Source organism: Scyliorhinus canicula, chromosome 16, assembly GCF_902713615.1.
Source record: "Scyliorhinus canicula chromosome 16, sScyCan1.1, whole genome shotgun sequence".
Classification (NCBI taxonomy): domain Eukaryota; kingdom Metazoa; phylum Chordata; class Chondrichthyes; order Carcharhiniformes; family Scyliorhinidae; genus Scyliorhinus; species Scyliorhinus canicula.
In genome coordinates, this window is record NC_052161.1 from 12,315,287 (window position 1) to 12,329,673 (window position 14,387).

The 14,387-nt window shown below is 45.7% G+C and overlaps 1 protein-coding gene across 1 annotated transcript in view; it reads left to right on the forward strand.

Moving 5' to 3' along the window:
* Nucleotides 1-14,387, forward strand: part of LOC119979441 (alpha-centractin) — a 66,815-nt gene that overhangs the window by 17,195 nt on the left and 35,233 nt on the right. Inside the window, exon 2 of the mRNA XM_038821669.1 lies at nt 13,675-13,739. Coding sequence (XP_038677597.1) covers nt 13,675-13,739 — 65 coding nt within the window. The remainder of the gene's footprint in view (nt 1-13,674; nt 13,740-14,387) is intronic.

Genomic DNA, 14,387 nt, shown 5'->3' on the forward strand with positions numbered 1-14,387 from the left:
CACATCCTTCTGGTAGTGTGGCAACCAGAATTGAACACTATACACCAAGTGTGCCTAACTAAGGTTCCATACAGACTTGCCGATTTTTATACTCAATGCCCCGGCCAATGAAGGCAAGCATGCCGTATGCCATTTAAAAAAAATTTAGAGTATGCAATTCATTTTTTCCAATTAAGGGGCAATTTAGTGTGGCCAATCCACCCAGCCTGCACATCTTTGGATTGTGGCGGTGAAACCCACGCAAACACTGGGAGAATCTGTATGCCTTCTTGACTACCTTCTCCATCTGTGTTGCCCCTTTCCGGGACCTGTACACCAAGATCTCTCTGACTGTCAATACTCTTGAGGGTTCTACCATTCACTGTATATTCCCTACCTGTATTCGACCTTCCAAAATGCATTACCTCACATTTGTCCGGATTAAACTCCATCTGCCATCTCGCCGCCCAAGTCTCCAAACGATCTAAATCCTGCTGTATCCTCTTTGACAGTCCTCATCGCTATCCACAATTCCACCAACCTTTGTGTTGTCCGCAAACTTACTAATCAGACCAGTTACATTTTCCTCCAAATCATTTATATATACTACGAACAGCAAAGGTCCCAGCACTGATCCCTGCGGAACACCACTAGTCACAGCCCTCCAATCAGAAAAGCACCCTTCCATTGCTAATCTCTGCCTTCTATGACCTAGCCAGTTCTGTATCCATCTTGTCAGCTCACCTCTGATCCCGTGTGACTTCACTTTTTGTACCAGTCTGCCGCGAGGGACCTTGTCAAAGGCCTTACTGAAGTCCATATGGACAACATCCACTGCCCCACCTGCATCAATCATCTTTGTGACCTCCTCGAAAAACTCTACCATTAGTGAGACACGACCTCCCCTTCACAAAACCGTGCTGCCTCTCGCTAATATGACCACTTGCTTCCAAATGGGAGTCGATCCTGTCTCAAAGAATTCTCTCCAGTAATTTCCCTACCACTGGCATAAGGCTTACCGGCCTGTAGTTCCCTGGATTATCCTTGCTACCCTTCTTAAACAAAGGAACAACATTGGCTATTCTCCAGTCCTCCGGGAAATCACCTACTGAAATGGCTATTTACCCTGACAATATTCCAGCGATAGTACTGAAGTCTTGTGTTCCAGAACTAGCCACAGCTAGCCAAATTATTCCAGTGCAGCTATAATACTGGCATCTACCTGGCAATGTGGAAAATCACCCAAATGTGTCCTGTCCACAAAACGCAGGTCAAGTCCAACCAGGTCAGTTGACGCTTGATCATCAGCAAAGTGATGGAAGATGTTTACAGTGCTATCAAGCAACACTTACTGATCAACAGTGGCAATTGCGTGTACTATCTACAAGGTGTACAGTAGCAACTCATCAAGGCTCCTTCAACAACACCTTCCAAACCTGCGTCTCCTACCATTTAAGAAGGGCAAGGGTTGCAGATACATGGGAACACCACCTCCTGCAAGTTCCCTCCAAGCCGCGCAGCATCCTGACTTGGAAATACTGTTCACTGTTTAGGGTCAAAATCTTGGAACTCCCTTCCTAATAGCACCATAGGTCTACCTGCACCACATGGGATACAGTAGTTCAAGAAGGAGGCTCTCCAGCATCTTCTCAAGGGAAATTAGTGTTGAGAAATAAATGGTGGCCTATCCAGCGATCCTGTGAATGAATGAATGAAAAAGGCTAACTGTTTCCTTCACATTGCGTGCTTCTGACCCCCATTTGATCCTGATGTTATAATCTTGAAGTCCACAGAGAAAATCCTGTTCTAGTTTGTGCTGTGGTTTTTGTTTATAAACCTTTTATTGAGGTATTTATGGTTTTATAACAACATCAGAAGAAACAATGTACATACAAATATAAACATAGTGCAAAAGCCGTCTTCCTCCCTCACAGGTCTCTCTCTCTCTCTCTCTCCTCTCTCTCTCTCTCTCTCTCTCTCCCCCCCCCTCCCCTGCTGACGGTTAATTTTCCCTAAAGAAGTCGACGAACAGCTGCCACCTCCGGACGAACCCTAACATTAACCCTCTCAGGGCAAACTTGATTTTCTCCAGACAGAAAGCTAGCCATGTCAGTTAGCCAGGCCTCCGACTTTAGGGCCTTTGAGTCCTTCCAAGCTAATAATATCCATCTCCGGGCTACCAGAGAGGCAAAGGAAAGAACATCTGCCTCCTTCGGGAGTCGTGGGTCTTCTGACACTCCGAAATCGCCACTTCTGGACTCGGTGCCAGCCTTGTTTTCAACACCTTGGACATGACCTCTTTAAACCCCTGCCAGAATCCCCTGAGCTTCGGGCATGCCCAGAACATATGGACAGGTTTTGCTGGTCCTCCCGCACACCTTGCGCATCTATCTTCTACCCCAAGAATCTGCTCATCCGGGCCACTGTCACGTGGGCCCGGTGAACGACTTTGAACTGTATCATGTGCCATTCTGCTCAATGCGTCCGCCCAGAGACCGTCCTCTATCTCTCCTCCTAACTCCTCTTCCCATTTGTGTTTCAGCTGCTCGGTCTGCATTTCCTCTGACCCCTTGAGTTCCTTAAATATGTGAATCCTTTCCTTCTCCCACCCACATTCTGGAAACTACCTGTCCTGTATCCCCCTTGGTGGTTGGAGCGGGAAGGTTGAGACCTGCCTGTAGGAAGTCCTGCACCTGCAGGTACCTAAACTCGTTCTCTCCCATCAATTCAAATTTCTCCTCCAACTCCCTCAGGCTGGGAAAGCTCCCCTCTATAAACATATCTCTCATCCTCTCCATCCCACCGGAACCCTCCATCTCGCTTCCCCGGGGCAAACCAGTGATTATTGCAGATTGGAGACCAGCCCGATGCTCCCTCTGCTCCCACACATCTCCGTCATTGCCCCCAGAGTCTCAGGGACGCTACCACCACGGTGAAGTACCGTGCCGGCGGGAACGGCAGGGGTTCCGTTACCAATGCCCCCAAACTAGTGCCCTTGCATGATGCTACCTCAAACCGCTCCCACACCGACCCAACCCCCCCCCCCCACCCACCCACCCACCCACCCACTCCGCGCAATAATAATTAGTGAAGTTCAGCAACGTCCGTCCCCCCCCCCCCCCCCCCCCCCCCCCCCCCAGGCTACGCCCCAGCATCCCTTTTTTATTCGCGGGGTCTTATCTGCCCATACAAAACCAGAGATCACCTTATTGACCCTTTTAAAGAAGGACCTTGGAATAAAGATGGGGAGTCACTGAAACACAAACAGGAATCCTGGGAGGACTGTCATTTTCATTCTGTCTGGCCTCCCAGTCAATGACAACGGGAGCACGCCCCACCTTCAGAAATCTTCCTTCATTTGGTCTACCAGTCGGGCCAGATTTAACTTATGTAGCCGTTCCCATTCCTGTGCCACCTGGATGCCTAAATAAAGAAAGCTTCCTCCTACCACTCTAAACGGCAGCTCCCCCAATCGCCTCTCCTGCCCCCTTGCCTGGATCGCGAACATCTCACTTTTCCCCATGTTCAATTTATAACCCGAAAACCGGCCAAATTCCCCCAGAATCCTCATAATTTCTTCCATCCCTTCTAGTGGGTCCGAAACGTAGAGGAGCAGGTCGTCTGCGTATAGCGAGACTCTGTGTTCCGTTCCGCCGCCCCTTGAGGCTCTCAACGCAATTGCCAGCACCTCTATGGCCAGCACGAACAGTAGTGGGGGGGGGGGGGGGGGAGATGGGGGCATCCCTGCCTTGTCCCCCGGTGCAACCTAAAATAGTCCGATATCAACTTGTTCATCCTAACACTTGCCACAGGCGCCTGATACAGCAGTCCAACCCAGTCGATGAAGCCCCTTCCAAATCCAAACCGCCCCAGTACCTCCCACAGATAATCCCATTCCACCCAATCAATGCCTTCTCTGCGTCCCTACCCTCTGGGACAATCATAATTTTTTTTTTTTTAAATTTAGATTACCCAATTATTTTTTCCAATTAAGGGGCAATTCAGTATGGCCAATCCACCTACTCTGCACCTTTTTGGGTTGTGGGGGCGAAACCCACGCAGACACGGGAGAATGTGCAAACTCCACATGGACAGTGACCCAGAGCCGGGATCGAACCTGGGACCTCAGCGCCGTGAGGCGGTTGTGCTAACCACTAGGCCACCATGCTGCCCTGGGGGGCAATCATAATTACATTCAGCAGCCATCTTACGCTGGCCGCCAACTGCCTACCCTTTAACAAATCCCGTCTGGTCCTCTCCAATCACGTCCGGAACACTTCAATCCTCGAGGACAAGATATTGGCCAACAGTTTGGCGTCTACATTTAGCAGGGAGATCGGTCTGTAGGACCCCGTGGTCCTTATCCCGCTTCAGGATTAATGAGATAGTGGCCTGTGACATCATCGGGGGAAGCCCCCCTCTCTCCCTTGCCTCATTAAATGTCCTCATCAGCAGTGACCCCAGTATCCCAGAGAACTTTTTATAAATCTCCACTGGGTATCCGTCCATTGGGCTTTACCCGGCACATGGCCTTCATCCTTCTGCTGTTTCTTCCAACCCGATCGGGGCCCCCAGCCCTTCTACCAACCCTTTGTGCTGTGTTTTCTGGTGAGAGCCATAGAGCAATCAAGGTGTGTAAATTGTTCATAACACCCTCAGTGTTGAGAGGGAAACCTGGTATTGCTTTTTCTGATTCTTATCTGCTGCTGCTTTCTGGATAATTAATGTATTGGTATTGTGTAAAGATAACATCAGCTTGATGTCCCTACTGTCCTGTAGCATCCCAACATTCCCTGTAATGGCTTGCTGTGAACAATGACGGTTTGATTGATGTAACTGAGGTCTCTGGCAGGTGTGGAATAAATATTACATCATGAATCAGAACTTTCAGGAGAGGGAAGGTGGGGCAGCACGGTGGCGCAGTGGGTTAGCCCTGATGCCTCACGGTGCCAAGGTCCCAGGTTCGATCCCGGCTCTGGGTCACTGTCTGTGTGGAGTTTGCACATTCTCCCCATGTTTGGGTGAGTTTTGCCCCCACAACCCAAAGATGTGCAGGGTAGGTGGATTGGCCATGCTAAATTGCCCCTTAATTGGAAAAAATGAATTGGGTACTCTACATTTATTTTTTTTAAAAAGGAAAGGGAAGGTGGGCAAAGCTGATGGAAGAAATAAATGAGAGATTAATACCACATGAATGAAACAAATTGAAAATAATCATAAAAGCGGAGATTCTTTACATAAGAATTACATGATTATTGACAGGATTCACAACTCCTCTTAAAACGGAATTAGAAAGTAGTTGCTTCAAAAAGAGGAACTGCAAGCGACAGAGAATGAGAAGTAAGATTAGACTGAGTAGTTCATGGGGGAAACAATTATTGGCGCACATTTAATAGGTTAAATGCCCTTTTATTATTTGCTGTAAGGTTCTGTAATTAACCAATGAATTACTAACACTTTATATGAAATATGTTTGCTCTTGCACTTCTTACATGCTTCTGGAATAAAACAGTGCAGTGATTGATTATATGCACAAATCCAGACCTCCATTTATTGCATGCGAATGTATAGACTTGGGCGCTTGTGTTTAGACTGAATTTAAGGAAGCCATCTCTTCCCATTACTCCATTCTGAGTCTTGATTTATTTTTATTTAAATTTTTGTTTGTAATGTAACCTGTCTCCCCGCTACTCAGCCCTACCCTACACTTCAACTTGAACCTTGGTGCCAGTCACCATTTAGACCTCCAACCCTACACTCTTGAGTTCCTCCTCATGCTGTGAACATTGGCATGGGAGATTTGCTAGTAACTTGTCTAGAAATGTAAAAATATACATGAATCACCAATAATGTTTCTCTCACCAGAAAGCATTCGATACCTATATTGTGAAAATATTGTGCTGTACTGATTAGCTTCTTTAGAGTCATGAGGTTTTGCAGCACGCAAAGGGACCCTTCGGCCCATCGTGTCTGTGCTGGCCATCAAACCTCTATCACTTCTAATTCTATTTTCCAACACTTGGTCCGTGGCCTTTGTGTAGCTCGAATGAAAGTTTGCAGGAATTCTTTGAAGAAATATTTCCACTGCAGTTTTAATTGCAGAGAGATTAGTGCGTTGTTACTAGGTTAATTCAGCAGATTGGTACCATTACACCATTTGAAAAATCATGCTCAAACCAATAGATTTTAATTTTGGGACAATGCATCTTTTGTTCAGTATTCTTCATCCGGTAAAATTGCTTTCACCAAGCTCTGCCAGTATTTTACCCCGATGTTATAACTAACTAAAAATACACTCAACCCTAGTTTGAAAGAGTAAATATGACTGAGCTGTTGGGGTATATTTCACAGTTTATGTGGACGTATGTTAAACATTTTGCACCTTTGCATTACTGCAATTCTAGTGGAAAAAATTGCTTGGTGCTGCTGGGTGAGACTTTCATGCCTGATTGAAATCTCAGTGAAAACACTGCTGCTACACTTTGTTCTTGAGAGATCATTTAGGTGGAACAAAAGATCCCATGGGCCACCTACCTGCTTTCGCCACCTCCCCTGGCAGCAAGTTCCAGGCACCCACTACCCTCTATGTAAAAAATATACTGCTCCTAACCCACCCATTTTCATTTGCCACTGCAAAACAATCATCAGAATTAATGGAAAATTATGGAAACTATAAATGCTTTGCATTATTGCTACTAAATATAGTAAATAATGGGCATTAAAAAAAATTAGAGATCATTATTAATTCATGCCAGAAACAAGATACTTGTTTCCTATTGTGAACATCGATACTACATGAGAACATGTTTATTTGAAATATTCTAATATGTTATAAAATCATCATCTTCATCTGAGATACATATCTTGGGTATTAATTATACAGAATAAATAGTAAAATAAATCTTGCTTATAAAATGTCATTGTTGCTTCCGCTTGAGGCGGTTTGTGCTGCACATGTAGGAGTGGTCTGGTTATGTAGTACCATGCAAGTAATGGGTATGAGATTTAATAATAATAATCACTTATTGTCGCAAGTAGGCTTCAATGAAGTTACTATGAAAAGCCCCTAGTCGCCACATTCCGGCGCCTGTTCGGGGAGGCCAGTACAGGAATTGAACCCATGCTGTTGGCGTTCTTCTGCATTACAAGCCAGCTGTTTAGCCCACTATGCTAGATTTCGGGCCTATTCTCTTCTATGGCCTTAGCCGTGGCATTGCGTGGCAGTCAGTTGAATTTTGGACCAGCTTACAGGCTACCTGGAGACTCTTGTGAACCACGCTTAAGGACGTCAATATCATGAACTTTCAAAAATAAGCATCCATTATTTATTTTTTGCCAACAAATGTTGAAATGATTCATCTTTAAAAGTAATTATAATTAAGGTGACTCTTTTGCGCTGCATTTGTACTGGTAAATGCTGGAGCATGCGTTATTCTTGTACCCCACACGCGCACAAAAGAAATCCCAAGTTGGTTAACGCCTGCTCTCAGCAAGTGCCTAGGAAACAGGCAGTGTTTCTGGCTGTACAGGGTTTGTGGAGCTGACTGTGGCCTAAACCAGGAGCCTTATTAGCAGATCGTCACCGTCCAGTTCTTTTGATTAATATGTCACAGGGGAATCTATTAACCTGCAAGGGGCAATGTTTAGAGGAGATGTGCGAGAGAAGTCTTTTTTTACACAGAGGGTAGTGGGTGCCTGGAACTCGCTGCCGGGGGAGGTGGTGAAAGCATGTATGTTTAAGGTGATGTTTAAGGGATGGCTTGACAAATGCATGAATAGCATGGGTCTAGAGGGATACGGGCCCCAGAACTGCAAAAGGTTTTAGGTTAGACAGGTAGCATGACTGGCCCAGGCTTGGAGGACTGAAGGGCCTGTTCCTGTGCTGTACTTTTCTTTCTTTGAAAGTTGAAAAGCAAAGAAAGAAACATTAATACTGATACCTGGTGAGATGTAGATATAAAACCATCCAGATTGAGCAAAGTACAAACAATATCATTTGCTGCAAAAGGGAAAGTATTTATTATTTGATACATGGTATCTGAATCCCAAAATTGTATTTTAGCATTGACTTTCCTGATGCCTGACCAAGAACAGCAAACTAGCAACCATTATGAGCAAATCAGGGTTCATCTAGCGACCGCGTTGTGCCCAGTGCGAATCGGGGCTGCGGATGAATAGTGGGAGAAGGCAAACATTACTTGCATTTATTTGAATCCGATTAACGAGATTGAAGTCGAATGCAGCTGCCTCCTGGGAATTACCCAATTCCCTCGCAGAGGTCACGCGTGCGTCGTTTAGTACTCCTTTTTAAAAGTATGAAGCTGGCGCATTGGCTACCGAGGGGAAATGAGGATATGAGTAGCCCACTCCGTTTTCTGGCGGGGGGGGGATGGGGGAGCTGTAGCATTCCAGGTCAGGGGACGGCCCTTGTGGCGGGGGGTGGGGTTGCATCTCTGAGGCTTTCAAGCCATCTTTTAAATATTGTGGAGACCCATAACAGGGCAACCACAGCTTCAGCCTGTCTGTCCTACCAAACCCTTCCAGGACAGAGGCATATTGCAGCTTCTCCAGAAAGTACATTTCACAACGAAAGCTACTGCAAAGGACAAATTAGCCTTGTTAGGTGTGAGAGCAGTTCACGTCTGCAAGTTGTGTTTGTTGCTTCCTCCTGTTGGTGGCTGCAAATGCCTGGAGGCTGCTGTTTCCTTCCTTTTCTGTAGTTAGAAAGGACAATTTTTTCTAAAATACCTGGGGCCTGGAATAGCGTGCTCAGGGGGACGTATGAGTCCAGGAGACAATCTGGTTTGAAGCAACAGAAGACTGCGGGACCTGGTGCGCGACATTGATCCAAATGGGCCACCTGATGAAGAAATGCTTTTGCAGATTGCTGATGCTTTTGTTGGTGGTGTGGTGAGTGCTGCATGTAACAGGCACGTCACCACGGGTTAAACATGCTAGAAGTCAAGGACGTTCAACTGCACCTTGTGCCAATGGAATATGTGGATACCTGGATTTGGTTCTGGTGAAGCGGCATGTGCACAGCTGCGGCTCCTGGACGGAACAAGTAACACATTATAGATAGATCATTTCTACGACAAAGTTCCAGATGTGATAACACATTCTCAGGCTTATCCTCCATTTCTGTTGAGGAACCTGCAAGTGGTGATACCATGTGTTTTTTTTGTGAAAATGAGTTGATATAGCTTTGTATGGTACCAATATGTACAGTGAGGTTTCATTATTGGTTAATGATTAGTGAGATATGTGGAAAGTTGCATAGTTTTGATTTTTAAATCTTTGTTACTGTTGACCGTTTAATAAACAAAAATATTCTCAACTCTCAAGTGCCTCCTCGAAGGCACAGGTGCCATGTCTCAGAGCATGATTAGTGCACTGCATGTCCAGAAACTCTGATGCCTGAGCATTGTGCCTGTACTCTAGAAGCAGCAGCACCACAGCGGCAGCTGCCAACAATCAAACAGAGCTTCGCCACTGAGGAACCTCTCGCGGCCAAAGGGTAAATGTCTGGATGAGCGGAGGGCAGCTCAGCATGGTCTCGCTAATATTCCCGGCAGAGCTCCAAGGTATAGGGATTCCTGATCTGTCCGGGGTTGAGTGTGTAGGGTGAGATTTGCCAGCACAACTGGCAAGGTGGATGGCACTCTTGAGAGAAGGTGGGACAGTCATGGTAAGGCGGAGGCTTGGGGGATTTCAGGGTCCCCTGATGGAAGCCCTGACTGATTGTCAGTCTCTCCTCCACTTCCTCCCGTATAAAACTTTGCAGGTGTAGATTCCGCAGAGGCTGCTCTTGCTGTGCTTGCGGTAGCTGAGGTGGGCAGACACTGTAGAAGGTAGCAGTGACAATGCAGATTGGAGGCAGCACCCCATGTGCAGGGGGCCTCAGAACCCTTGGAAGACCCAGCTGCCCATCCGGCTGAGTAGGGAGCCACAAGGGGAGGCCAACGATGTCCCAAGGAGTGCAGACAGTGGTGTCATTCCATGAGCTGATGGATACTCCATCTCGGCAGAAGGATAGTGTGGCACCTGTGTCACGTCCTTGAGGACATGGCACCCTGTGGAGGGGGAGGACACCCACTCCTGTTGGCCATGAATGTCACCGCAGCCCACAGGACAGTCGTCCTCCTTGTCTTGCTGCCCACACAACCACTGCACTGCTTCCCAGGGGACATTGCTCACCCTGCTGCTGGTTCTCCGACCCCCTTGGGGGAACAGGGTCTCATCCATCTCTCACCCACAGTGTTGAGAAGCCTTGTGAGGTTGGCATGCCCAGAGTGAGGAGCAGGTCTGCGCACTGCCACGCATATGTGTTGACTGGGAATGAACAGTTAAAAGCAGCTCCCCCTTGTTAGCGGCGTCAGCTGAGGTGCAAGTCGGGTGAATCAGACTGCGAGGGAGCCAGGAATGTCAAGAATCTAGTGGGGGGCTCCTTTTGACACTTAAGTACCGTTGAATACGAGCTGCGATCTCGTCAACGTAGCCGTCAGAAAACCCCCCGCTAAACATGCCCAAAACTGGACTTTGGTCCGCTCAATTGCACCGTTGAACTTTGCTGGAATTTTCTGCCTCTTTATCTATTCATACATGATATACCTGAATGATGGGCATACTTTGGAATAATTTGCACAGGGTGATTAAGATAAAGAATTTTCTACTCCAGATGATTTCGAGTATTGAAGACAATTTTAGAAGCTGCACAATACATTTCATTGGCCGGAGTTCTCCGGTCATTATGACTCAATTTTCCCACTAACAGCGAATCCCCGCTAGTGGATTTCGCGGCAATGGGAAATCTGATTGACAAGCAGCGGGAATATAGAATCCCACTGCCAGTGAACGGCGAGCAGCCAAGAAACACGCTTTTGTCGACCGAGAATCCTGCCCAATCTTCAGCGTAAGGATTCTGAGCAGCTCAACTGAACATTTGAAAAACATATTGGGGATGGAGGGGATTTTCAGGCCATTTTTGACAGTGGGATGTTCCAGTCCCACTGACGGTAAACCCTCACTGTTGGTTTCCCAGTGGCTGGGGATGGAGCCAATGGGAAATCCCATTGAGAGCGGCGGGACCAGAAGATGCTGCCACCGGCCAATGACATTCCGTTTCCTGCCGAGAAAAACACAGCATGAAAAATACCCCTCATTGTTTTATTTTAAAGGACTTTACAATAGAAAATATCCTCCATCAGTTGATGTCAGCCATTTAAAAAGAAAACAATCAAAATACTTTTTAAGTCTAAAACCTGCTGTCATTTGCCTAGTGTATCAATATGATTTAGGAAAAATTCTACTAAAGCCATTGCATTTCAATGTTATATGATCCATTGTTTGAATTTCCTCTGTAGGTTTAGTTTCCTATTTTTAGTGCACTGGTTAACACGTTGTTTGCACTATTTTAGTGAAGTTGTTAACCTGTGCTAATTAATGTGCTTAAAAATAGCACAGAAAATAAATTAAACTATACAGTGTTACTCTCATCAAATTAAATCATCACAACCACTGGTCGCAGTGGAACCATAGCCTTTAATACTTCTCCATAATGTTATACAGCTCAAGATGTTATCTGCATATGGTTTATTATGGAATCTTATTGAATCATTGACTTGCTCTTACAACCCCTACAGTTTATTTCTTTTCCTGTAATTCCTGCAAAAAAATATAATGGACTGTGTCCTCCGTTGCGAGTCCGGCTCGCTACCGCTACCAGCGAGAACGGAGAATTGGGTGCTCAGTCATATCTCCATTCACTGCAGCAGGACCGCCGGCCAGAAGGAACAGAGAATCAAAGTCAGTGCCTTTTCATTAACACTTGTGGCTTAAGGAAGAGCAGCAGTGTTGTGACGAGGATTTCTCAGTGTTCCTCAATATTGGGAGGTATTCCTACTCGGCCCACTTGAATTATGGCAAAACACCCAGAGGTACAGCTGCCCATTTGGATATTTTAAACTGCATTTCGAAGGAACTTCATAAGCGACATGACACCAGCTTGATCCACTGGTAGTGCAGCTTTGTCAGCTGATGGGAGCAATTTGATGTGCTGCATTAAGAATATCATACAAGAAGTAGAAAGTACTCCCTGCGACTCACCCCCACAACCCCTTAGCCATGTTAAATTGCCCGTTAATTGGAAAAACATAATTGGGTACTTAAAAATTTTTTTTAAGTACAAAGTAGAACATGCAAATGGTTTGGTTAAATTTGATTTTTGTTGGTGGGAGGAGGTGATTGTTGACATTGTATTTGTTATTGTTGATTGTTTGTTGGTGAGTTTAAATTTGGATGAAAATGTGAAAAAGGGGGAGAATAAAAACATTTTTAAAAAAATGTGATGTTTGCTATACAGTATTGGTCTGAATAAATGAAATATCTCCAGTGGTAAAACCGTGTCCTAAAATGCAGGGTAGTAGGGCCTCATGGCGCCAAGGACAAGAGTTCGATCCCGGCCCCGGGCCACTGTCCGTGTGGAGTTTGCACATTCTCACCGTGGGTCTCACCCCCACAATCCAAAGATGTGCCGGGTAGGTAGATTGGCCACGCTAAATTTAATTGGAAAAATTCAAAGACATTTAAAAAATATAATGCAGGGTAGGATGTAATTAGAGCTATCTTAGCATGAAACACCTCTCAAACTCGCAATCTCTACCACTTTTGAAGGACAATGCCAGCAACTACATGGGAACACCACCACCTCCAATTTCTATTCGAAGTCACACATCATCCCATCTTAGAAGGTGATTTGGACATTCTGAATTCTCCCTCAGTGTACCCGAACAGGCGCCGGAATGTGGCGACTAGGGTATTTCTTACAGTAACTTCATTGCAGTGTTAATGTAAGCCTATTTGTGACACTAATTTAGAGTACCCAATTATTTTTTCCAATTAAGGGGCAATTTAGAGTGGCCAATCTACCTATCCTGCACATCTTTGGGTTGTGGGGGTGAAACCCACGCAGACACAGGGAGAATGTGCAAACTCCACACGGACAGTGACCCAGGGCCGGGATTCGAACCCGGGTCCTCAGCGCTGTAGGCAGCAATGCTAACCACCGTGCTACCCTATTTGTGACACTAATAAAGATCATTATTATTAAAATATATTGCCCTTCCTTCGTCGTCACTGCTATCAAAATCCTAACACAAGTGTGGACTGCAGCGGTTGAAGAAGGCGGCTCACCACTGTCCCTTTTTCAAAGGCAATGAATGATTTGTCAGCGACGCCCGCAGCTCATGAATTATTAAATTAAAAAAACAATTCTGATTGAATTGCAAGTGGTAAATTGGAAAATCCCCCAGTGCCTGCTGTTTTAATGAACATTGTTGATATTGTGTTAGAGAGCAGGGTTTCAAGCTGGGATCTGTGGGAGAACCAGAAAACCACGAGCCCAGTGTCTGGAGAATTCTGTATGCTCTATTCTTCTGCATTTGCTATATCAATTGCATATTATTTATTAAGCAGCAACAGAAATAAAACAGTCTGCAATGGCGACACATTTTCCATTGAAAAGCTGACGCTGTCTTTTACAGGTTAGGATAGAACCGCTGAGATCATTTGCCAGTAATTGCAGGAGGTCCCTGTGGAGATACCAGTGATTGCAGAGACCTCACGGATTGAAAATTTGCAAACCAAAGTATGAAGTCGAGATGTTCATATTCACCCATGTTTACATTTTTGTTCTAGGGCTCCGGTGTTGTCAAAGCTGGTTTTGCGGGTGATCAGATTCCAAAGTACTGCTTCCCTAATTAGTAAGTACCTTTCTATAAACAAAATATATTTATACTGGAATCATATGATATACAAGTATGAATATTGTCGAATATATAGGCAGAAGCCACATTTCAGAAGCCAATTGCCATTTCTAATGCCAATCTTGGAAATCCCCAGAACCTGATTCTTAAACAGCTCAGTGTTAAGCTTTACAACATTTTGTAGCAATAACATTGTTATAATATCACATGCAATAAGAACTGTAGTTATAAGTTTACTTTGTGAGGTCAGTCTTAGAACGGATGGAGGCGGTGTTATGTAGAGGAACAGGTTTGGGGGCTCAGTTGTTGGCACTCTTGCATCCTCGCCGGCCAGAACTCTGTGAGCCCAGTGGTGGTGGTGGCATTAAGGGTGTGGGGTCAGTGCAGGCATAATTTTGGGCTGGAGGGCATGTTGTTGTGGATGTCGATATGCGACAACCAGTGGTTTGTGCCGGCGGGGCTGATTGCAAGGTTCCGAGGGTGGCGGCAGGTGGGAATCGAGTATTTTAGGGACTTGTTTATAGAGGGCAAATTCGCTGGGCTGGAGGAGATGGAGGAATTGTACGAGCAGGCCAAAGGCATTAGGTGCCTGCAGGTGAGGGATTTTGTGAGGAGAGAGGTGCTGTCCTTCCCGGGACTGCCCCC